The sequence below is a fragment of the Lagenorhynchus albirostris genome, chromosome 1, assembly GCF_949774975.1.
Source record: "Lagenorhynchus albirostris chromosome 1, mLagAlb1.1, whole genome shotgun sequence".
NCBI classification, from domain to species: Eukaryota; Metazoa; Chordata; class Mammalia; order Artiodactyla; family Delphinidae; genus Lagenorhynchus; species Lagenorhynchus albirostris.
In genome coordinates, this window is record NC_083095.1 from 13,953,663 (window position 1) to 13,975,795 (window position 22,133).

Sequence of the window (22,133 nt, forward strand, 5' to 3'; positions counted from 1 at the left end):
GGCCAAATCCCCGGGGGCAGCCCCAAGCCGGGCGGCCGTGTCCGCCGGCTGACTGTCGCCCGGGCGCCCCGGGAGGTGGGGTCTCGGCCCGACGCTCAGTCCGCCCCTGGCCGCGCGACAGCCAGCTCGCCCATGACCGCCGGACGCTCCTCCAGGCCACGCGGTTCCCGGGGCCGCCGCGTCGACCGCTCCTGCAGCGCCAGCCCCCCACGTCCGCCTCGACTCCCGGTTTCAAATCCGCATTTTCGCCGCCGTCCCCGCCCCCCTAGGAGTTCTCCTAAAAGCTGAAGAGCTGAGTGACCCGGCACGGAGTCCGCTTCTGCTTGGCACGAGGATGCAGCCGCTGCTTCCCCCTGGTGTCCTGCCCGGCTCAGATTGGGGAGGGGGCGTGGCGCATCTTCAGGGCAAACTCGGGTGGGCTTGACCTTCCCCCAAAGCAAGGGGCCTCGGGCGCTGACGGGTGAGCAGAGCCCCGCGGTCTCTGTCTCCTTGACCGTTGCTTCTCAAGCCGCTGACGTCTAGGACGCGGGCTCTCAGTCCGCTAGTGCTGGAAGTGCCTCCCCACATAGAGCCGCAGTGCTGTGTCCCAGGCTCGGCGTCGCGCGGAGCCTCAGGCCTCTCGGGTCACCGGCCCGGCTGCCGGCGCTTAGAGGCTGGAGCAGGTCCCGGGCGGGCGCACGGACAGAGGGATGGCGCAGAGCGCGGTTCACGGGTTCCGACCTCCCGCCCGCCCCCGACGCTGCGCGGCGTCCGGCGGGCCGACTTGCTGGAGGAGGAGACCAGAAAGGGAGGTTGGAGTGACGGAGCGAAGGAAGTTAGGGGCCTCTCCCCCAGGCAGCCTTCCTAGCCTTGCCCGACCAGACGCCCTTGGCTTCTGGATCCCGCGCGGGGGCGTTTTCCACCCCCACGTGTCGGATCCGCCCGCTCGAAGCGCGCGCCGCGAGCCAGCCCCAGCTCCTGGGGAGGCTGCCAAGGACAGGGGACTGGAGGAGTACGCGGGCAGGACGCAGTGACCCCGGAGAATTGCATCTCCTGCACCCTGGCTTGGCTGCCTCGGTGGGCTCCAGAGATTCTGCGCCGACAGGGCTCCGCTGAGAGTGCTTTACCCCACCCTAGCCACAGGCTCGCTAGCAAACGCCCGGGGCCCCTCCCCGAGACCCCGCCTTTCAAGGGGCGCTGGCGCCGCGCTCGAGTCTCACTCACCGGGGAGTGCACCCTCCGCGCCGCTCTGTCAGCACTGTCCTCCGGGTCCCTCTGCGGGGGGAGCAGAGGTCCACGCCACGGTCTGCCTTGCCTGGTCCGCGCGCTCCGACGCTGCAACAGGTGAAGCCGCTCGGCTGGCAGCAGAGGTGGCGACTCCACCCCGTCCTCCGCCTCCCGGCCGCGCGGAGCCGCCCCCAGCACTAGTCTCCGCCTGCTGATGCCCGGCTCCCTGTTGGGCCACCCGGGGGCTGCGGCGCTCCCATCCCGGACGCGCAGATCCCGGGAGTGGGTGCTCAAGAGGAGGGTCAGGTCAGGTGCTTAGCGGGCCTGTGTGGGCCCCTCCAGGGCCAGAAGAGGGCGCTCCGTCCCCTTCAGACACATCTCGCCCCCACCTGCGTACCCAGCCACACACTGCCCCTTCGGAATCACCAGCCCCTAGCATTTGGGAGTGAATATGAATACAAGAAGGAAAGATGCATGGGCATCTTCGAACTAGGGAATTTCCTCGCCTCCCGAGAGAGTGACCTCAGGCTCAGAGGCCACCCACCTATACTCCCCAAGAGCAGAGAATTAAAAAAACACACTTCCGGGTTCCAATACATCTGCCATAAGAAGCCCTGATGCTGCTAGGATTCCTCTCCCACTCCTCTCCCGTTATCCAGCCCCGGATACCCCTCTTTTATCTAGCCTATCGAGGGCAAGAGTTTTAGGTGGCAGCACTTACAGGAGGAGCATGTGTATACACACTGGCTGAGTCCTGCAATTACTCCCCCATCCCATTTTATTGTGAAAAATTTCAAACATAAAGTTGAAAGAATTTTACAGTGAATAGCCTTATTCTCAACGAACATTTTACTATACTTGCTTTATTACGTATCTATCCATCCCTCTTTCCATCCATCAACCCATCTTGTTTGGATTCATTTCGAAGTAAGTTGTAGACATCACTACACGCCCCCTCCTCACCCCACCCGCCAAGTTCTCCCTGCACATTACTACCTAGAGTTCAACACAACCCTATTTACTTCCAGATTTTTGGGGGGAGGATAAAATTTACATACTATGAAACGCACACATCTTAAGTGTACCATTAAATGAGGTCTCACAAATGCGTACACTCTTGCAAATTAAACACCTACCTATGCAGCCTCTCAACCAAATATTGTATGTCCCTTCCCAGCAAATCCCTACCCACATTCCTACAGAGGAAATCACTGTTCTGGATTTTTCCACCATCAACTTGTTTTCACTTTGTAGAACTTAGTCTTGCTTAGTTCTAGATCTTCATATAAATGGAATCATACAGTTATGTATTCTTTTGTGTAAAGCACTGTATTTCTGAGATCCATCCATGTTATATGCCTTAGTAATCTGTTCTTTTATTGCTACTTTTTAATTGTTTGAATATTCATTCTCTTATTGATAGAAACCAGGGCTGTTAAAAATGTTTGCCATCATAAATAATAAAACTGTTAGGAACATTCTCGCACAAGTATTTGCGGATATATGTTTTCATACCTCTTGGGTAAATACCTAGGTGTGGAATTGCTGGGTCATAGGGGTGGTGTGTATTGAATTTTATAAGAAACTGCCTAACATTTTTCCAAAGTAGCTGTACCAACCAACAAGATACAAGTCTTGGATGTCCCACATCCTTGTGAACATTTGGCAGTATCAGTCATTTTAATGTTAAACATACTGGTGGATGTGTTGTCGTATCTCATTGTAGTTTAATTTGCATTTCCCTGATGACTAATGTGCTTGTTGGCCATTTGTATATCTGCTTTTTTATCTTTTGAAATATTGTAAAATCTGTTGAATATCCATTAAAAGATTTGTTTCTCTTTTTTACTACTGAACTGTAGGGATTCTTGATATAGATCCAGGATACTAGTCCTTCCTCAGATATGTATCTTGGAAATATTTTCGACAAGTCTCTGGATTGCCTAATTCTCAAAGATGTTTTCTGATGTTTATGTTTTTAATTTTGGTGAAGCCCAATTTATCATTTCATTTATGTTTGGATCTCTTTGTGTAATAAGAAATCATCACCTCCCTTAAGGTTGCGTAAGTTTTACGGGTTTTTTTCCTGTAGAAATCTTATAGTTTTAGCTTTTGTACGTGGGTCAATGATTTATCTTAAGTCTGTTTCTGTATGGCGTGAGGTAAAAGAGTCGAGGTATATTTTGTCCGTGTGGCTATACAGTTATTTGAGTGTCATTTGCTGAAAAGACAAAAGTGAATTTATTATAGGAATCTGTATCCTGCTCATTATTTGTCCATCCTTATAAGAATACCACAGTATTTGGATTACTTGTAGCTTTATAATCGGTCTTGAAGTCAGGAAGTGTGAGTCCTCCAACTTCGCTCTTCTTTATCAAGATTTTCTTTGGGTATTATAGCGTCTTACCATTTCCATAAAAATTGTAGAATCAGCCTGTTAATTTCATCAGAAAAAACCTTGTGAGATCTTGATTAGGATTGTGTCAGATCTATTTTAGGGAGAATTGACATCTTAATTCATGAATGAGGTATAGCCCTCAGTTTATTTCAGACTTAGCAAATTTTCAGGTAGAGATCTTGCACATCTTTGTAAATTCATTCTAAAGTATTTTGGTTTTTTGATGAAATTGTAAATGAAATATCAAGATCCTATTTTCCAAGTGTTTGCTGTAGTATGTAAAAATGCAAATGATTTTTACAAATTAACTTGGTTCCTGCAACCTTGCTAAATTCACTCATTAGCTGAAGTAGTTGATTCCTTTAGGATTTTCTTTTATTTATTTATTTTTGGCTGTGTTGGGTCTTCATTGCTGTGCGTGGGCTTTCTCTGGTTGCAGTGAGCGGGGGCTGCTCTTATGTTGCGGTGTGTGGGCTTCTCATTGAGGTGGCTTCTCTCGTTGTGGAGCACCAGCTCTAGGCGCGCAGGCTTCAGTAGTTGCAGCACTTGGGCTCAGTAGTGGTGGCTCGTGGGCTCTGGAGCACAGGCTCAGTAGTTGTGGTGCATGGGCTTAGTTGCTCTGCAGCATATGGGATCTTCCTGGACCAGGGATTGAACCCGTGTCCTCTGCATTGGGAGGTGGATTCTTAACAACTGTGCCACCCGGGAAGTCCCCCTTTAGGATTTTCTACGTAAATAACCATGGCATCTGAAATAGTGTTTTGCTTCTTCTTTTCTGATGTTTACCTTTTTTTTCTTGTCATGCTGCAATGGTTAGGACCTCAGTATAATACTGACTAGAAGTGGTGGAAGCAGACATCCTTGTCTTGTTCATGATCCTACGGGAAAGCCTTTAGTTCTTCCACCATTAACTATAGTGTGGGTTTTTCATAGATACCCTTTATCAGGTTGAGGAAGTTTCCTTTTACTTTTGTTTCTGAGAGTTTTTTTTTAAACATGAATGAGTGCTGAATTTTATCAAATGCTTTTCCTGCATTTAGTGTAACGATCATATAATTTTCTCCTTTATTCTGTTAATATCTTGAATTTCATTTATTGTTTTCTAATGTCAAGCCAACCTTGCATTTCTGGGATAAATTCCACTTGGGATTTCTACTCATATTTCATTCTTCTAATTCCTTTTGGGTTTACTTTACTTCTTTTTACAACTTCTTACAGTGGATGGTAAGGTCACAAATTTTAGATCTTCTTTTCCAATGTTCACATTTTTCAGCTATAAATCTCTGTTAGCCCTGGGCTAGCTGCATCCTAAAAATTTTGGTATGCTGTATTTCTACATCATTTTGTTGAATATATTTTCCAATTTTTTCTTCTTTGACCCACAAATTATTTAGCTGTGTTAATTTTTTAAGCCTGTTTTTAAAGACAAATTATAACATTTTCAATGTGGTCAAGTGAAAAACAAGGCACATCCTGAAAGTTAAGAATTATGTTTTGTCAGACTTTCTGAGGATTTCAAGCCCAGGACACAGCTTCTCAGGTAGTTCTGAGGGACTGCTCTGAAGAGGGAGGGGAGGATCCAGGGTATGTAGGAGTTTTCCAACAAAAACCAGGTAGCTGGAACACCAAAAGATTACTGGTGAAGAAACCTGGGTATCTCAAGTTAATGAATTTAGCACTTTCCGGGGTATGGGAAGATGCAACGTCTGGGCTCATTGAAATCATTCCTTTGATATGCACCTGAGCCATCTAGGGCCAGTATCCTGTGCTCTCCCATCCTGAGTGCCCTCAGGGTGTACCACTGGGAGTGGCTGCAGTGGCCTGATGGCTGCCACATCTTTTGTTTACTGATAATAAGGCAGGCAGTGTTTTTCATTCACAGGTCAGAGGACCATGTTTGGTATGTTTCAGTATTCCTAAATTTATTGAGACTTGTTTTATGGTCCAGAATATGGTCTTAGGGAATGTACCATATGCATTTGAAAAGAATATGTATTCTGCAGTTGTTGGACGTAGTGTTCTATAAATGCCAATTACGTCAAGGTTGTTGATAGTGTTTTTCAGATCTTCTGTCTTTAGTGACATTTGTTCTAGTTATTCTAACAATTATTGAGAGTATTAAAATCACCGGGGCTTCCCTGGTGGCGCAGTGGTTGAGAGTCCGCCTGCCGATGCAGGGGACACGGGTTCGTGCCCCGGTCCGGGAAGATCCCACATGCCGCAGAGCGGCTGGGCCCGTGAGCCATGGCCGCTGAGCCTGCGCGTCCGGAGCCTGTGCTCCGCGACGGGAGAGGCCACAACAGTGAGAGGCCCGCGTACCGCAAAAAAAAAAAAAAAAAAAAAAAAATCACCAACTATGATTGTCAAATTGTCTATTTCTCCCTTTACTTATGTCAATTTGTGTTTCACATACTTTGAAGCTGTTATTTAATATAAACATTTATGATTATTATATCTTCCTGATGTAGTGACCCTTTTATTTTTATGAAATGTCTGTTTTTCTCTCTGGTAATACTCTTTGCCTTGAAGTTTATTTTGTCTGATATTAATCTGGTTACCACAGGCTTCATTTACTTAACATTTGCATGGTACCTTTTCCATTTACTTTTAACCTATCTCTGTCTTTATATATATTTAAGGTGGATTTGTTATGGACAGCATATAGCAGTTCGGTCTTCTTTCCTTCCATTTTTCTGGTCAGTTCTGACAATCTCCACATTTTAATTGATCAGATAAACACTGTCCATCACTTCCGTGATGAGGAAAATATCCCATATCTATGCTGTTCTATAAAGTGGTCCATCGTGGTGCTACTGAGCACCTGAAATGTGACTAGTGCAAGTGAGGAACTGAATTTTTAACTTTATTTGATGTTAACATATTTAAATATCACATGTGGCTAGTGACTGCTGTATATAATTTATGATGGAGAAATTCTGGATTCTGTTCCTCTAAAAACAGTACTTCTTAAACAGGCAGTAAACTTGGCTGAACTCAACTGCAATATTATCTCTACAGCGGGAAGTATCTCAAATTCTAGTTCAGTTCTTTTAGCCTTAGCCACGCAGCCAGAGATTTGAGGAGAGTTTACAAACACATTGGGAATCCCCTCTGGCTCTTTCTTCTGTCATTTCCCTCTTCACTCTCAGAGGCTGTGGATGCTCCAAACCCTGTACTCTGGATCTCCAAGCCAAGAAGGCTGTAGCTTTCCCACTGGTGGTGGTTTACCTGCCATGCGTAAACCTGACCTCAGACTAAAACCTGACCTCAGGCCCAAAGTGGTGAAAAGACAGGAAACTCACCCAGTGGAGTGCTTTTCTTTCCGCCGTTGACTCTCTTCTTTTCTGCCTGCTTTTGGTCGCTTTCAGTGGCTGGTATAAGGTCCACCCCAGAGCGTGTAACTTTTATTTGTGAAAGAATTGGTTCAATAGGAGCCATTTGGCGCTGCCAGAAACCGGAAGTTACATGGTTTCCCCACAACGTTTGATAGTGAAATTTTCAAACACACACCAAAGTCGAAAGCATTTTAGAGTCGCAATCTAGATTGTACAGTTAAATTTTTCTATACTTTATCATGTATCTACTCGTCCTTTAATACACCTTATTTTAAAGCATTTCAAAATAAACTGCAGACATCAATACACTTGCCCCTAAATACTTCAGTATATATATAACTAGAGTTCAGCTCCTGATCTTTTCTTATGTAGAATTTACATACAATGCACATATCTGAGCTTGTACATTCTTTGAGTTTTTAAAAAGCAGCTTTATGGAGCTATAATTCACATTCAATAAAAATGACCAATTTGGTGTATAATGCAAGGGGTTTTGTAAAGTGTAACCAATGCCACCATCATGCTAGGAACATTTCCATCGCCCCTAAAAGTTCCCTCATGCATTCAATCCCCTCTCCCCACAGCTGCACTTATTTTTAAGGCCACCCAGCTCTGCTTTGGGCAGGGGATGGGTGCCACACCAAGAGCAGGAACTAGAGACCCAGGGGAGACGTCATACACGGCCAAGTGTGTCCTGGAATGCCAGAGAAGAATGGAATGGAAGGGCAGAACCAGGGCTAGGCTGGGCTCTTCCTAAGTGCTTCCTCCCACGTTGTTCCTAGAGAGGTAAGTGGCTGAGATCACACAGTTCATTCCTCTCTCTTAAGGAAGATTCTGCCAATCCAAGCACAAGTAAAGACGCCCATTTCTTGAGGCTGTTGTGGTATCAGAGGCGTTCAGGAAGCAGGACCTCCCTCTGTCTTCAAGAAGGCAACTGTAGGCAGTTCACAGATCTCTTTGCACCTCAGTTTCTTCATTTGTAAAATGGACTTCCTCCCAGGGCCGAAGGGTCAACTCACACGTGGGGTTCACATGAACATGGACTCCCAACCCCACCCTCAGTCCCAACTCAGCCTCCAGGAGGACCCCTCTTTCCCAGAGGCAGGAGGCAACATGGATCCGTGCTTTCAGGGCAGGAAGTATGTGGGTCAGCTCTGCAGAGTTGTTCAGGGCGCGTTTGAGAGCCTGGGTCCCCGGACAAAGACTCCCTTGAAAATAGAGCCCCCGCCTCTGGAATCCAGAGGCCTACTAGCCACCCTACTGCATCCAGGACTCTTCAATCTACCCCCATCTGTCAGAAAAACCTGCCTTTAGTAGTGGGTGAAGGAGCAATATTTGTGGCAAGTAGCTAATTTTTCAGAAGGCGTGGGTTTTATTTTTTACACTTGAGTTAACCATTCTCTAAATGCCCCAGGGAGAGACTGCCAGTTTGGTACTTACCAAGAATCGTTCCAATTTACATTGAGGGAGTTCTTACCAGTGCTTAGGAGCCCCATTTCATTTGATTCTTACAACAATCCCACAAGGCAGGAAGGATAGCTATTAGCCCCACATAACAGATGAGAAAATGAAGACTCAGAGGCATCACATGACTTGCCTAAGGTCTCATGGCGGGAGGGAGCAGAGCTGGGGCTAGACAATTCTAATGAAGAGTGAGTCACTGCTCAGGCTTTGGTAAAACCTCAAGTCAGCACCCAGGTGACCATCTGTCTTCATTCAGAGTGGGTGAACTAGCAAACCTGGGAAAGAATACATTTTAGATTGTAACCCTGAACCCACTCACACAAATTGAAACAAAAATAACCTTACTTGGGGCTTCCCTGGTGGGGCAGTGGTTGAGAGTCCGCCTGCCGATGCAGGGGACACGGGTTCGTGCACCGGTCCGGGAAGATCCCACATGCCGCGGAGCGGCTGGGCCCGTGAGCCATGGCCGCTGGGCCTGCGCGTCCGCAGCCTGTGCTCCGCAACGGGAGAGGCCACAATGGTGAGAGGCCCGCATACCAAAAAGAAAAAGAAAGAAAAAAATAATAACCTTACTTTGTGCTACACACAGATAATTTCTACTATCTTTCATTTAAAAGTGCTGGTCATGACACCCTAAATTGATTCATGATTCACTAAAGGGTTGTGACCCGAAGTTTGAAAAATCACTGCTTTAGAACACTCAAGTTACAAGGGTTCACTTATATAACCAGCTTTTTTGAGAAACTTGGATTTTAAAATTTCCTTCTTGGTTTCCTTTTGCTTTTATTTATTTATTTATTTTAAAATTGAAGTAGAGTGGATTTACAATGTTAATTACTGCTATACAGCAAAGTGATTCAGTTACACATATATATTTTTTAAATATTCTTTTCCATTAGGGTTTATCATAGGATACTGAATATAGTTCTCTGTGCGATACAGTAGGACCTTGTTTATCCATCCTATATATATCCTAGCTTACATCTGCTGACCCCAACCTCCCAATCCATTCCTCCCCCAACCCCCTCCCCCTTGGCAACCACTAGTCTGTTCTCTATGTCCGTGAGTCTGTTTCTGTTTCACAGATAGGTTCATTTGTGTCATATTTTAGATTCCACATGTAAGTGATATCATATGGTATTTGTCTTTCTCTTTCTGACTGATTTCACTTAGTATGATAATCTCTAGTGGCATCCTTTTACTTTCAAATAAGATCTGCATGCCTGCACACATTATTTAAGAGCAAGGCATAAAGAAGGTTCCTCTGGCACAATATTAATACTTCACCTAGAGATACTTGTTCTGGATTGGACCTCAGGCATCTTCCGCTTGTCTTTGGTGAACTCTGCACCTGCCCCCTCCTCAGCAGGGGCAGTCTCTGATCTGGAGTGCTTGCATCATGGATGGACACATGACTCAACCTGACCAATCGGACGTGTCAGGGGACTTTGGCCAGCACAGCTGGGAAAGAAGTATTTTGTTTTCTCTGAAATGACTAGCCGGATATAATATGGGATCCTGGAGCGTGCGGTGGTGGTGAGGGAGTGGGAATTTCAGCCTCCAGGTGGAGAGAGCTTGATTGAGAATGATGTCCAGATTCTGGAAAGCAGAGCTGAGACTTGAAGGTAGACTTGGTTACATTATGATCCTCTGGCATTTGCTAGACTCGTGTTAGAAGTCTCTTTCATTGCTTAAGCCTAACTAATCTGGTTTCTGTAACTGTAAAAGCATCCTGACTAATGTCATCTTTCGTAAAAATATTAATAAAGTATTATTAAATAACAAATATTTACAGAGGCTTTTAAATTTTAGTAATGTCAATTATCTGAAGAAAACAAAATCAGCATTCAGCCGTCATAATGTTAATTTCTAAAGAACCTATGAACACAGAGCCACCCAGATCACGCACAGTGGCATCACCTGTGTCCTTGGGGCCACAAAGGGACACACACTAGTTCTGTGACCTTGAACCTTACTTTTTCCCTCTTATAAAATGAGGTATAACCTGCCCCACGTGTGATGACGTATATAAAGTTACCTACTATCATAACCCATAATAAATTCCCTACGGATGCAATTTCTCTTTTGCCTTTCCCTTCTGAGAGTCTCTTTGTGCGTATTAAGAAAACTGGCCATTGCAATGGGGCTCTCCGAAAACCTTGCTACAAAGGGAACAGGAGAAACTGAGCCAAGTGCCTTTGACCGATTAACGTTAATCAGACTGCAGTTTCAGTAGAGCTTCTGGTAGACCTAGAGAGAATAAAGTGTAACTTATACACAGCAGTTGGATTCTGCGCTGAGAGACCTGCTTGGAACTCTGTTGTAAAAACTGGGCTACTAATCGTACCCAGACTTGCAATGCTTTGGCTCTGTGACTACTCGTCACCCCTCCTTAAATATATGAGGTGCCCTCATTTCAACACATCCCTGCTCCCCACTTCCTGGGCTGCCTCTTGCCCTCCCCCCTCCAGCATCCTCTACGCCGCCAGTTTTCTGTGCTTTAGATCTACTGAGTCAGTGGAAACGCCAGGTTTCAGAGAACTGAAGAGAACACACTCAACAAGGCAAAGTTTTCAGCCATCGATGTTCTCTCTTGAAAGGAACCGGCTCCACTGCCGGGTTCTGGCTTTAACACTGCAGTGGCTCAGCCCTGCACGCTAAGGCGGCATTTAGTGGCTGATTTTGTGCACTGCCAGCGGGTTCTGTCCCGCCAACCGTGCACTGTTACAGTGTCTGAAAGTGCACCTGGTTTTGTAGCTACAGCTACAAATCATGAATGGGAGCCCTGCTCCTTGACTGGAGCATTGGCCACACCTGCTGCCCAGCTCCTCCCAGCAGTCCTGCCTGGGTTCAAATCCCAGCTTTGCCCCTTGCCAGCTGTGTGACTCTCTCTGGACAAATCATCTTAGTTTCCCCATGTGTAACATGGGGATAATAATAATGCCTCCTTGATCAGGTTCTTATGAAGATTCAGTTAGTTAATATGCATAAGTCACAGAACAGTAGCCGGGACACAGCAAGTACTCAGTACTTGTGGGTCAGTGTTACTCCTCAGGGACCGGTGGACAGAGACGGGGCTCAGAGGTGGTCCCTGCCTCTACGCTGCTCTGTTGGCATCTCCCAGGAGCCCCTTTTCTGGCCTCATCTTTTGTTTCTGCCTGTGAATCCTACTATGTAAGCAACGGCCACTTAAGACATATAACTTACTAGTTGATAGAAATTCAGTAAGAAATTGTACAGTTTTGTTTGTAGTACTTTTGTCCTGCATATTGCTTGAAATAAGTGGGCTACTAACTTGGCAAACTCGGCAAAAATTTAATCATAATGGGATGTGACCTGTGCATAACACGTGTTAGCACATAATCAAAAGAATTTTAGATTTAATTCCATACAATTGTTAAGCTAATTTATTTCTGCCAGTCACTGAGTTCCTGTACAGACTTCTGTCATTATACTTTATCATTACAATTAGTATCATTCAGGCATCAACACAATTGCTACATTTTACGAATGTAAAAAAAGAATGCCTATCTAACCTTTTTCTTTGACATATTCAGTCAAAAGCAAGTATTCTCAAGGATTTCTCGAGGATGGGGTTAGTTAAAGCTCTAACTCTACAGTAAGCGGGGGGAACTCAAAATGTCTTAAGATTTGAATCACTTAGATCACCCAAAAATGGTTTCACAATGGATCAAATGATGTTAGACATTGTTTCTTAGAAAGTGAATTTTTACTCTCATGTGGGAAAAAAAGTTCCAACAAGGGCTTCCCTGGTGGCGCAGTGGTTGAGAGTCTGCCTGCCGATGCAGGGGACGCGGGTTCGTGCCCCGGTCCGGGAGGATCCCACGTGCCGCGGAGCGGCTGGGCCCGTGAGCCATGGCCGCTGAGCCTGCGCGTCCGGAGCCTGTGCTCTGCAACGGGAGAGGCCACAGCAGTGAGAGGCCCGCGTACCGCAAAAAAAAAAAAAAAAAGTTGCAACAAAATCAAATCTAAGATCCTCATTTTAAGCATACTGAATCTGATGCAGAAACCATGTTCATCTGAAGTCATGTGGTATTAATAATTTCTATTAAGGACAACTATATAACTTCCACACAAGAAAACTTCCACACCAGGAAAGTGAGGCTTAGTGCTGCTGCTCACTGTGGGATCTTATGGATGTTATTTAAGAGAAGGCTGGAGAGGAAGTGGAGACTTCACTGCACTGCTGGTGGGAATGTAAGTTGATACAGCCACTACGGAGAAGAGTATGGAGGTTCCTTAAAAAACTAAAAATAGAGCTACCATATGACCCAGCAATCCCACTACTGGGCATATACCCTGAGAAAACCATAATTCAAAAAGAGTCTTGTACCACAATGTTCATTGCAGCACTATTTACAATAGCCAGGACATGGAAGCAACCTAAATGTCCATCAGCAGATGAATGGATAAAGAAGTTGTGGTACATATATACAATGGAATATTACTCAGCCATAAAAAGGAATGAAATTGAGTGATTGGTAGTGAGGTGGATGGACCTAGAGTCTGTCATACAGAGTGAAGTAAGTCAGAAAGAGAAAAGTACCATATGCTAACGGACGTGTATGGAATCTAAAAGAAAGGTACTGATGAACCTAGTGGCAGGGCAGGAATAAAGACTCAGATGTAGAGAACGGACTTGAGGACACAGGGCGGGGGGAAGGGGAAGCTGGGACGAAGTGAGAGAGTAGCTTTGACATATATACACTACCAAATGTAAAATGGATGGCTAGTGGGAAGCAGCCGCATAGCACAGGGAGATCAGCTTGGTGCTTTGTGATGACCTAGAAGGGTGAGACAGGGAGGGGATACAGGGATATATGTATACGTATAGCTGATTCACTTTGTTGCACAGCAGAAACTAACACAACATTGTAAAACAATTATATTCCAATAAAGATAAAAAAAAAAGAGAGAAGGCTGATGTGAGGATTAAACAAGCACTTAAGTACAGGAGTTGAAACATAGGAAGAAGTCAGGAAACATCAGCTATTACATTATGTAGAAAATACAGTCTCCAAATCAGTGAACTTCTAAGGCTGATTTTTATCAACTATGGTTAAAACTAGGCCTCCTTTCCCAGGAGTATGAGGATAAAACATAATTTAAAAATCCCATCTCCCTCCCTCCCCCAAGAAAGAAGCTGGTGGCAGATCATTCCTCTCTTCACCAGAGAGTACCAGAGAAGTGAGGGGACACGGAATCCTCCTGCCTAAATGCCAAGTGACTTCCTTTAAGTCACCAAGTGTCAGGGATGACAATTTCCTGCCTCCAAAAGTTTGGGGAGGGTCTCTTAAATGCTTAAGCATTTAGAATACTGTTGAAATTCATTGTCCAATATGAAAATCTCATTTAGATTTTTGGCTACATGTCCATCTCTGTAAAAGGATGCTAGGTAAGATTTCAAAAGAACAAGATAAAACTTTTTAAGAAAAAGAGGCAGAGGTTCCTTTCGTCCACATGCAGAGAAACTCCTTACTCAGCAGATGAGTCTCCCGTATCGGGCAGCTTGCGAAGAAGAGGGTGGATTCTTTTATACGGAAGTTTGCCCTCAGCAGGTATAAAGTCACTGGATAAGTGATTCCATGAGATCTGAAAGGAAGGAAGGAGGTGGGGAAAAAGGATAAAAAGTGGCACGCAGCTACGGCAGACAGAGGGAGGCGAGGGTTTCCTGAGTTGGGAGAAATAATTGTTGAACCCCAACCTGAGAATAACAGAAGTGGTTTCCTCAAACATTAACAAGTGTTTGGACTTCCCTGGTGGTCCAGTGGCTAAGACTCCGGGCTCCCAATGCAGGGGGCCCGGATTTGATCCCTGATCAGGGAACTAGATCCCGCATGCCGCAACAAAGATCCCCCGTGCCGCAACTAAGACCCAGCGCAGCCAAATAACTAAACAAATATTAAAAAAAAAATTAACAGGCGTTGATGATGCTTTTTTGTAGCACTTTGGGTAATTTAGCCAGTCACATTAATAAAAGGACCAGATGGGGTTGAACCTCTTGTTTTGCTGAACCTCATGGGATTTAATCAATCCCATGTTGATTACTCTTGAGGCATTATTTTATTTTCCACATGTGCTATCAACTGTGCCCGGAGAGCTCGTGGTACTGACCTGGTACTACACTGGCCTGGCCTAGCCCTGCCTCGCTGAGCCCATGCTGACCAGGGCAAGGACCACAGGAGGCAGCTCTCCGGGGTTGGGCCTGCACACCCACTGGGTACATGCCCCTTGACCTTGGACCTCCCCTAACTGTACCTTGATGTACCTAACCAGCCCATCCTACAGAGATTGTCTCAGCTTCCAGAAGGGCACTCTGGGTCCCTGCTGGGTCTAGGGTGCCGCTCCAAGTGTGGCTGTGGACCAGGCCAGCCTGTGATGAGTACAGAAAGTAAAAGTGAGCATTTAGAAACTTTCTTAGCAATCTGACAGTGCTGTGACATCCAAGCACCTGATCCTGTATCCTATAAAAGTATCTGTCCACAGTGGATTGGGGGAAAATGGTCCATCTCCTGGGATACTGTCCACCACAATGCCCGGGAGCCTGGGCCCCCTGGAAGTACAGAACAAGCTCTGGATGCTGCCGGACCTGGGTTCAAACACTGGTGAGAGCACCTTCTAGAAGTGTGACCTTGGACAAGCACTTCACCTGTCTGAGTCCAGGTTTCCTTATCAGGAAAATGAGGATAAGCCTAATGACTCAAGGGTGTCCCCTGTACAGTCCCCACTCTGTGCAGGTACTTTTATGTCCTAACTCACTGGACAGTCTCAATGAGCCTCTGCAACGGGAATGATTATTACCCCACCCCTATCTTACAGGTGAGGGGACCAAGGCACAGAGAAGTGGTGGCAGAACCGGGATTCAAAGCCCAGCAGCCTGACTCCAGCTCTGGGCTCCGACCCACTTTGCAGTCATGTGGATCAGATGAGCCACATACCCGAGTCCGCTATCCTTTGACTGGCTGGGCCCGGGCCCCGAGCAGCCCAGGCTTCCTGGGTCCTGCCCGGAGCTGGCCGACTACTTGCGGCGGTTGTGATGCTCCCCTGCTGCCTGGAGGCTGGCACTCCCCCCATGCCCACCCAGGACGGACCACTGTGCTGGTGGGAATCACAGGTCTTTGATGGCAGTCCCCTGGACACCCAGCTCAGACTCCTGGGCTCCTGCTTTGGGCCGGCCCCACCGCTACTACCAGTCCAGTGCACCTTCCCTGTTGCCTTCCAAGGCAGCTGGGCTCATCTGATACAGGGTTTGAATGCCCCTGAAGTAGAAGGCAGGGTGCGAAAAGGATTAAGCCTAACTTTTCTTACCAGTGGAAGAAACTGGTTAAACGAATTCAGTGGCTTTTCACTTTATGTTTTTAAGCAGAATGCAAAACAAAAAACCACCCAGATAGTATCCTTTAGAGAACCCAATATATAAAAGTGGTGAAGGAAGGCTCCTCTGATCAGAGAAGGAGAAGGGAGGAGCCCCCGTCCCTAACCCACCCCAGCAGCTTTCTGATGTGAACATCCTCGGCCTCTGAGGAACAGTCTGGAAAACTAGTATCTTAAAAAAATCTTTCAAAATTAACATTGGGGCTTCCCTGGTGGCGCAGTGGTTGAGAGTCCGCCTGCCGATGCAGCAGACATGGGTTCGTGCCCTGGTCCGGAAAGATCCCACATGCCGCGGAGCGGCTGGGCCCGTGAGCCATGGCCGCTGAGCCTGCGCGTCCAGAGCCTGTGCTCCGCAACGGAAGAGGCCACAACAGTGAGAGGCCCGCGTACCGCAAAAAAAACAAAACAAAACAAAACAAAAAAACCCCAAACAAAACAAAATTAACATTGAACTCCATTCTAAATTCTATGATGAAGGAGCTGATGACAACCTGGAAATGAGCCTCACGCAGAAGAAAAAACGAGAAGGCTCTAAGTCATCTGAGGAGAGCGCGATCCTGCGTGTGAAGGGCACACAGACACAAAGCAGGAAGATGTTCGTCGCTCTGACCCAGGCAGCTGGGGTCTGGGGGACGTCCTGAAACTTTCTGGGCCTCAGTTCCCTCACTTGTGAATTAAAGGCACCCAATCAGTTCACCTTTCAGGGGCTCTTCTGAGTGAAATACTTGTGTGCTTTTTTATGATCCTGCGAGCTGTCTTTTGTGGACATTTTTGGGGATGGAGGAGACACCGTGCACTGTGGGGAATGGGTGAGGGGAGGGCAGGTGGTCCTTGAGTGGGAGGGAAGCCAGCACGGCCAGGGGCAGGGGGGATGAAACGTCGTCTAAAGCTGCAGGGTGACGACCGTCAACACGGCCCATGGCGTCGGGGTAGCCGCACCAGCCGACACACCCCAGACTCCCTCCAGCAACCCCAACTCCCTCTCAGCTCAGAAAGCTGAGAGAGGGCTGGGTGAGAGGTCACGTTCCTGCTCTGAGAAGTTCCAGCTGAATCCAGAGCACCTCTCCTGACAGAGCACAACTGACACGAGTCAACCTTCAATTCACAAGCGCCGACACCGCCGTGAAAAGTCCTCATCATTAGGAAGATCATTTTACACCTATATATTCTTTTAACGTGGTGAAGTTTAATAGCTTTCATTCCAAAGCATAGAAAAGGGAATTAAGAAAATATATAATTTTTTAAAGTGAGAATGTTAACAATGGTCATTAAAAGGATAACCAACATCTGTGTTTGAAATCTCGACTTTTGCAAAGAGTTTTGTAGGGGGGCAGGTAAAACATTAAGAAAAGTGAACACCCAGTGCAAACAAGAACATCCAATGTTTGGGGTTCAATGCCTTACACGTCAACTTCACAGTACTTTACTGCTCTCAGGAGGGAACCCACATGTTCCCGTGTGTATCTGGTGCTTTGACATAAGGAATGTTCCAAATCCAAGGCCGATCTGGGGGAAAAAAAATTACATAAGTATAATACTGATTTAAATAGGATTACAGAAAATTCACCCACCTGACAGGATAAAACTACTCATGGGCCGGAGTCTACAAATCATGAAGAGCCTTTTCTGAATCAAGCCCCGACCAGAGCCCTTACAGGTAAGAGCTTGTAGTAAAGGTTCATGTTAAGACACGGGTGAGTGAACATGGGAGCAGGCTGAAGCCCGGGGTGAATGCTGGCTTGCCAGTTACGTTGACAAGTCACTTCACCTCTCTGAGCCTCAGTTTCCTTATGTGTATCTAAGTTGTGGAGCTGTCAGGAGGATTAAATGAAATAAACCCGTGTAGTGCACAAGATGCAGTGTTGCACACAGAGAGAATGTAACAAATGAGGGCAGCTCATTTTCTTCTTTTAAGAACCTGGAGAAACCAACAGTGACAATGGGTACAGTCAAAGGCCATTTTTCTGCTCTCAGCAGCTGGTCACGGTCGCACAGAACCAAGAGGCCCAGCATCACATCCCTGAAATGGTTTTGTTCTGTAACTTAAGGCTAGTGATTGATAAGGCAGAAAGGTCTCTGTACAATGACCGTAGACCCACGTTGAGAAAAGCAACAAGCCTTGGAATGGTACAACGGAAAGGTGACCTAGGCTCAAATCCTGCCTCCATCCTTCTCTGCAGCCTGAGGAAGGCATGTGGATTTTGGCCTCAGGTTCCCTATCTCTGAAATGGGAAGTAATGACATTAGCAACCTCCCAGGATTATTGTGAAGCATGAATGAGAGAACATCTGTGAAAGTTCCTGGCATGTTGTAGGTGCTCAATATGTGTGAACTTTTCTTCCTTTTAACTGATGTTTCACAAATTGAAAAAATTGGAACAAATCTCTTTTACCACACATGGCTGCCAGAGTCAAACCATTTCAAAAAGAACCATCATAATATGGGTAGGGGGTAGGGACTTCCCTGGTGGCGCAGTGGTTAACAATCCACCTGTCAATGCAGGGGACATGGGTTCAAGCCCTGGTCCGGGAAGATCCCACATGCTGCGGAGCAACAAAGCCCGTGTGCCACAACTACTGAGCCTGCGCTCTAGAGCCCGTGAGCCACAACTACTGAGCCAGTGCACCACAACTACTGAAGCCCGAGCACCTAGAGCCCCTGCTCTGAGAAGCCACCGCAATGAGAGGCCCAAGCACCACGATGAAGAGTAGCCCCTGCTCTCAACAACTAGAGAAAGCCCACGGGCAGCAACGGAGACCCAATGCAGCCAAAAATAAATTATTTAATTAAAAAAATATATGGGTAGGGTATAAATACACTGCAAGGATTAAAAATAACCCCCCATACTATTGTTCTGAGAAATACAGAGAGATGGAAGGGCTGCGAGCTTATAGTAAGCTGGCCACTTGGCAGGTCAGCTGAGATGGACCATCCCACTGCAGCAGCTGCTCGCTGGCACCGCCCGCAGCCCCGGGGGAGGGCTTCTCCTTTTCTTGAACAGAGGCAGACGGTACCTTGGAGGCCGACCCGGCAAACAATGGTATCTGTTGCTCCTTCCACCCAGCCTCGCTGTTTGTTTTGAATAATCACAGGGCAAGTATGCAAATGGAAGCTCCCAGCAGGAAGTGCAGGAAAAGAATGCCAAAGATGGCAACAAGTTATCAGAACGCTGTTCTCTCCCCTTTGGCCTTGAGATGGTTTGAAAGCATGAAACCACACTTTCTGGTAATTAAGTTTCTTAAGAGGTAAGGGACTAGCAGGGCTGGCAACTTGACTCCGCGGCTACTCACTGGCCTTAAGAAAGCACCCACTCTCTTCCATTGGAAACACCATCTTCTGTGGCTGGACTTCCCCTTATTTACCTCTTTCCCTGCAAACTGCTCTGTTGGGCAATGTCTGCTCTGCTTCATCCCCCAGGCAGAAGACCCCCCATTCCTTGCTATATGAATAGCCATTAGAGAGATTCTTCACCAGTGCAGATCTGTGATACAGACATTTGCCAGTGAGGCTGTAACTTAAAGACCACCACTGCATTTACAGTGGACCCTTGAACAACTTGGGCTTGAACAGTGAGGGTCCACTTATATGCGATTTTTTTCAGTAAATACACACTACACGATCAGTGGTTGGTTGAATCTGGGGATGTGGAACTGCAGATACGGATGGCTCACTATGGGGCTTGAGTATCTGTGGATTCTGGGATCCAAGGTGGGACCATGACCAATCCCTGGCAGATACCAAGGGATGACTATTCCTTTCCCTCAAATTTAGCCAACGATGACCAAGCGAGGACCTGGAAACCACGCTCCTGGCAAATCCCCGAGGCTCTGCTTTATAAATGAGCAAATGTCTGCACCTCCCGGGCAGAGCCTCTCCATGCCAGCTGCAAGGCCTTCCACTACCGTGGGGGAAGGCCACAGAAAGGGCCAAGAGGAAGGCGAAAAGAGGGGGGTTATGATTCTGTTGTGCCTTTTTACCCATTACTACTGGAAATCAGCCATTACCACTCACTGGCTCAGATGAAGGCCTGTTTTAGGCAATCCTCCTAAACTGTCCCGTGAGAGAACAACTTGCCTCACATGATACAGTCACATGTGTATGTGAAATACTTGGTAGTGCTGGTTAGATGCCTGGTACTCCGCTAGCCAAACATGAAGGCCTCTCAAGTTAACGGTCCAGGGGGCAGCAGACAAGCAGGCACGCCCTGCTGCTGGGACGCTGAACCCCACTGTGTCTGTGCAGCAGCTCCCTGACTGGGCTGATGTGGGAATTGCTGGCATGTTTTTCTGGGACCCACCCCTGGAGAGCTCGTTTCAGTAGGTCTGGGCTGGGGCCTGGCAATGTGCACCTTTGTCAAATTCTAACGGTGATTTTCACAGAATCTGTTTGGGATCTGAGGCTAAAGGGGATGAAAATCGCCTGTTTTTTTTTTTTTTCTGGAATACGATGAAAGGATTTAAAACAGGAGAGGGAACGATCAGAGGAGCCTGGCAGCGGCGTGGAAGATGGCATCCAGGGGGAGGAGTGCAGAACCAGGGAAATAAAGAGCAGCACAGTCCGGGTGAGAGTCCGGGTGAGGCCTGTGTTAGGGCCACGGTGGGGGAGGACGAAGGACAACCTGGGGGGCATGGTTCCCTTTGTGTGTCCCTGTGGTCAGGGACTGCATGCTACAGTATGTGATTTACAATGTTAGTGATTTTGCTTTGTAAAAGTTTTCTTTTAAAAACACAGTTCCTGTTGTAAAATGGGTTTGAGTACGTGTAACTTTTCATGGGAGGAGTAATATAAACTCAAGGAGGGCAAGGATTTGTGTGTCTTGTTCACTGATCTATTCCAACCACCTCGCTGGTATCTGTGCACAGCAGGTTCTCAATGATACACCTGTGGGGAGAGAGGATAAGCAGCAAGCATGAAGCAGGTACCCCTGCAGCTGAGTCTTTGTTTAATTTGATCAGTTTCTTGGTGTCAGGATGTCTGGTGGTCTCTTGTATCCAACCGTGATTTGTTCACATTAGTATATTTCTCTGCTAAGCTTTTCTTATAGTCTCCCGACTTAAAAAATACTGAAAAAGATCTTATATATGTTGAAGTGGCTTGAAAATCACTTATTCAAATGCAGTGCTTTTTTTTTTTTAATTTATTTATTTTCGGCTGCGTTGGGTCTTCGTTGCTGTGTGCGGGCTTTCTCTAGTTGCGCTGAGTGGGGGCTACTCTTCCTTGCGGTGCACGGGCTTCTCATTTTGGTGGCTTCTCTTGTTGCAGAGCACGGGCTCTAGGCGCCCTGGCTTCAGGAGTTGTGGCTCACAGCCTCTGGAGCGCAGGCTCAGTAGTTGTGGCGCACGGGCTTAGCTGCTCCGCAGCATGTGGGATCTTCCCGGTCCAGGGCTCGAACCCGTGTCCTCTGCACTGGCAGGCGGATTCTTAACCACTGCACCAACAGGCAAGTCCCAAATACAGTGTTTTTGAAATGTTCTTAACCACTCAACTTTTCCAAGCACTGGTAAGATGCCCTTTTTTTTTTTTTTTAACATTTATTTATTTTTGGCTGTGTTGGGGTCTTTGTTGCTGTGCCCGGGCTTTCTCTAGTTGTAGTGAGTGGGGGCTACTCTTCGTTGCGGAGCGTGGCCTTCTCACTGCAGTTGCTTCTCTTGTTGCAGAGCACGGGCTCTAGGCATGCAGGCTTCAGTAGTTATGGCTTGCGGGCTCTAGAGCACAGGCTCAGTAGTTGTGGCGCACGGGCTTAGTTGCTCCGCAGCATGTGGGATCTTCCTGGACCAGGGATTGAACTTGTGTCCCCTTCATTGGCAGGCGGATTCTTAACCACTGCACCACCAGGGAAGCCCAGGATGCCTTTTTTAAGGTGCACATGACTCCCCCGAATGTTGGCTTTACAGGAAATGGTGATATCTGAATCCCTGGCATTATTCTACATGCTAGTAAAGCAGTGTGGAAGGTAAAATAGTACTGATAAAAAAAACTAAAATGTTCCAGTCTCTCTCGCATATGTCTTTCAAAGGAAATGCGTAAAAAATAGAAAACTCACTTAAACAATGGAAAACTTCTGCTTGCTGGTCAAATAAAAAGATTACCATTTTCATTACATGGTCTAAGACACTACCTAGTTGTAAACATTTAAGTTCTTGGGAATGCTTTTTCTAGTGGAACTGAGGGAACCTCAGGATATTTTTAAGGCTCCTCTACCTCTTCCATTCTTGCTTTTACAGTCCTTTGGAGATTAGTATTAAAGGGAGGGGGTGAAATTCCAGCCAAGGTTCCTGGCTGCGGGTGGGAGGTACAATGCCTGAGGCCAGACTGCAGGAGGCTAAGCCTAAATA

At 46.7% G+C, this 22,133-nt stretch overlaps 1 protein-coding gene across 5 annotated transcripts in view; it reads right to left on the reverse strand.

The window, feature by feature from the left end:
- Positions 1–16,983: 16,983 nt before the first annotated feature.
- Positions 16,984–22,133, reverse strand: part of TDP1 (tyrosyl-DNA phosphodiesterase 1) — a 74,164-nt gene continuing 69,014 nt past the window's right edge. For all 5 annotated transcript variants that reach the window (XR_009534756.1, XM_060120995.1, XM_060121307.1 and 2 more), the window contains one exon: positions 16,984–17,304. Coding sequence is in view for 4 of the 5 variants with exons in the window: in XM_060120995.1 (XP_059976978.1) it covers positions 17,231–17,304 (74 nt within the window). In the remaining variant the exon portion in view is untranslated. The remainder of the gene's footprint in view (positions 17,305–22,133) is intronic.